Below are 2,312 nucleotides of genomic sequence, written 5' to 3' on the forward strand. Positions count from 1 at the left end.
TCAGTTAGCATGTTAGTTGTCAGGTAGATAACCCGTCAGTTAGCATGTTAGCTGTCAGGTAGATAACCTGTCAGTCAGCCAGGTGTTAGCATGTTAGCGGTCGGGTAGATAACCAGTCAGTCAGTTAGCATGTTAGCTGTCATGTTGATAACCTGTTAGCATGTTAGCTGTCAGGTAGATAACATGTCAGCCAGTTAGCATGTTAGCGGTCAGTTAGATAACCAGTCAGCCAGTTAGCATGTTAGCGGTCAGTTAGATAACCTGTCAGCCAGTTAGCATGTTAGCGGTCAGTTAGATAACCAGTCAGCCAGTTAGCATGTTAGCTGCATGTCTCCCCCCCCCCCCTCTCTCTCCTCTAACTGTCCTGTCAATTAAAGGTGGAAAACCCCAAAAAATAATCTTTTTTAAAAAAGTTAGCATTTTAGCTGCTGTCAGTAAGGCTTGATTAATGGCTCTGCGTTGAATCTACATTTGCCAAATTGTTGCATGTTTAACGGTGTTTAGTGTGTTGTACATTTAATGTTTGGTGTCATTGCTGAATTTTAATGTTTTGGAGAAGCTAAAGACAAATTTACACTAAGGTGGACAATAAAGTCGAATCTAATCTACGCTATAGGTACACAGGTACGCACGTAGGTACGCACGTAGGTACGCGTAGACACAGACCCTACGCCGTAGCCTCCCCAAAAAATGTAACTACACGCCACGCTGGCTCGGTTTGGTAGCGTCCCATTTCCGTCTCATTTGGGTCCTCCGTCAACAACATGAAGTCAAGAAGAGAGCAAACTTAGCCTGCGTACTGTGTTCCTCTGTCTCCAGCGTTGGTTATCCGGAGCTAATCGGCACCACTCTCTCACTTGCTCTACCACCCCCCCCCCCCCCCCCCCCCCCCCCCCCCCCCCCCCCCCCCCCCCCCCCCCCCCCACCACCACCACCACACACACACACACACACACACACACACACACACACACACACACACACCATCCATGCTGTTAAAGAGATATGCTTGAATGACACAAGCGCACCAGCTTAAAAGTAAAAATCCTCTAAACGGTATAGGCCACTTATATGACTTATACAAACATACATACTGTGTATATATATGTATATACTGTGTGTGTGTGTGTGTATATATATATATATATATATATATGTGTGTATATGTGTGTGTGTGTATTTGTGTATATATATGTATATGTGTGTGTGTATATATATATGTATGTACTGTATATAAATGTGTGTATTTATCCAGAAAATCTGCTTAGGGGCTACATACAGACATAAATTAGCCTTTAGTCAGGTGCTAGCCGTTGGCTGTTATACTGACAAACATACTTGTACATGCTAATGCATACTTATACATACTTATACATGCTAATACATACTTATACATACTTCTATACACTGTAAAGTACAACATTTACTCATTTACTTTTTATTTTTTTCTCGGGGTGCAGGCACTACACGCTCGCAGCTGTCATTGTGTTCATGCAAATATCAATCTACACATTTGTGAATATTTTCTACAAGTGCAAATTTTAATTTACTAGTTCAGGACTTTTTTACAAGCTCTCGTGTTTTTTTTTCTTTGTGTGACTTCAAATTCAGATCTGAGGTGTGGAAATTTAATTTTTACAAGTGCAAATTTTCACATAAAAGTTACGATTTTCTCACATCGTATTCCACAAATTCACTTTTTGCACCATATTTACAGATTATAAGAACAGTCCATTTCCATTTCTGGTTTTCTAGCCTTCCTTTCCTGTGTTTACCTGTCCAGGTGTGGTCTCCAGGCTGGCGGCCCCGCCCCCTTTAGAGTCACGCCCTCCCCTGCCCCCTCGGCCCCCCCTCATGGAGAGGATGAGGAAGATCAAACGGCAGCTGTCGCTCACTCTGGGGAGGGGCGGGGCCGGGGGAGGGGACAGGTCGCTGAGTGACTCAATCAACCAGGAAGTGACATCACACAGTGACTCAGGTAACATGCAGTCCTAAGCCTGTAAGCTCCCACAGGTGATGAGCAGGCAGGTGAATGTGATTATTGATCCTCAATTAGGGTTGTTTATTAAATGTGTAACCATATCGTCAGGAGCATTTCTATAATGGGGGTCCGCGTAACCCTAGTGGTACTTTAGAGTATTGCAGGGGATATGTAAGAATTACAAAATATTAATACCTAATTTCTAAAATACTTATTCACTATAAAAATTAAAAAGCAGCTAAGAGCGTCTTTTGTTGCTATAACAACATCTACCGTATCCTAGAGCACTATATGGACTGGTGAAAGAACAGAGAGAGAGAGAGAGAGAGAG

General features: G+C 42.8%; 1 protein-coding gene across 1 annotated transcript in view; it reads right to left on the reverse strand.

The window, feature by feature from the left end:
- Window positions 1-1,985, reverse strand: part of LOC117948299 (acetyl-coenzyme A synthetase, cytoplasmic-like) — a 21,147-nt gene extending 19,162 nt beyond the window's left edge. Inside the window, exon 1 of the mRNA XM_034877886.1 lies at window positions 1,776-1,985. Within this exon, the coding sequence (XP_034733777.1) occupies window positions 1,776-1,985 (210 nt within the window). The remainder of the gene's footprint in view (window positions 1-1,775) is intronic.
- Window positions 1,986-2,312: the final 327 nt, after the last annotated feature.

This window comes from Etheostoma cragini, chromosome 7 (genome assembly GCF_013103735.1).
Source record: "Etheostoma cragini isolate CJK2018 chromosome 7, CSU_Ecrag_1.0, whole genome shotgun sequence".
NCBI classification, from domain to species: Eukaryota; Metazoa; Chordata; class Actinopteri; order Perciformes; family Percidae; genus Etheostoma; species Etheostoma cragini.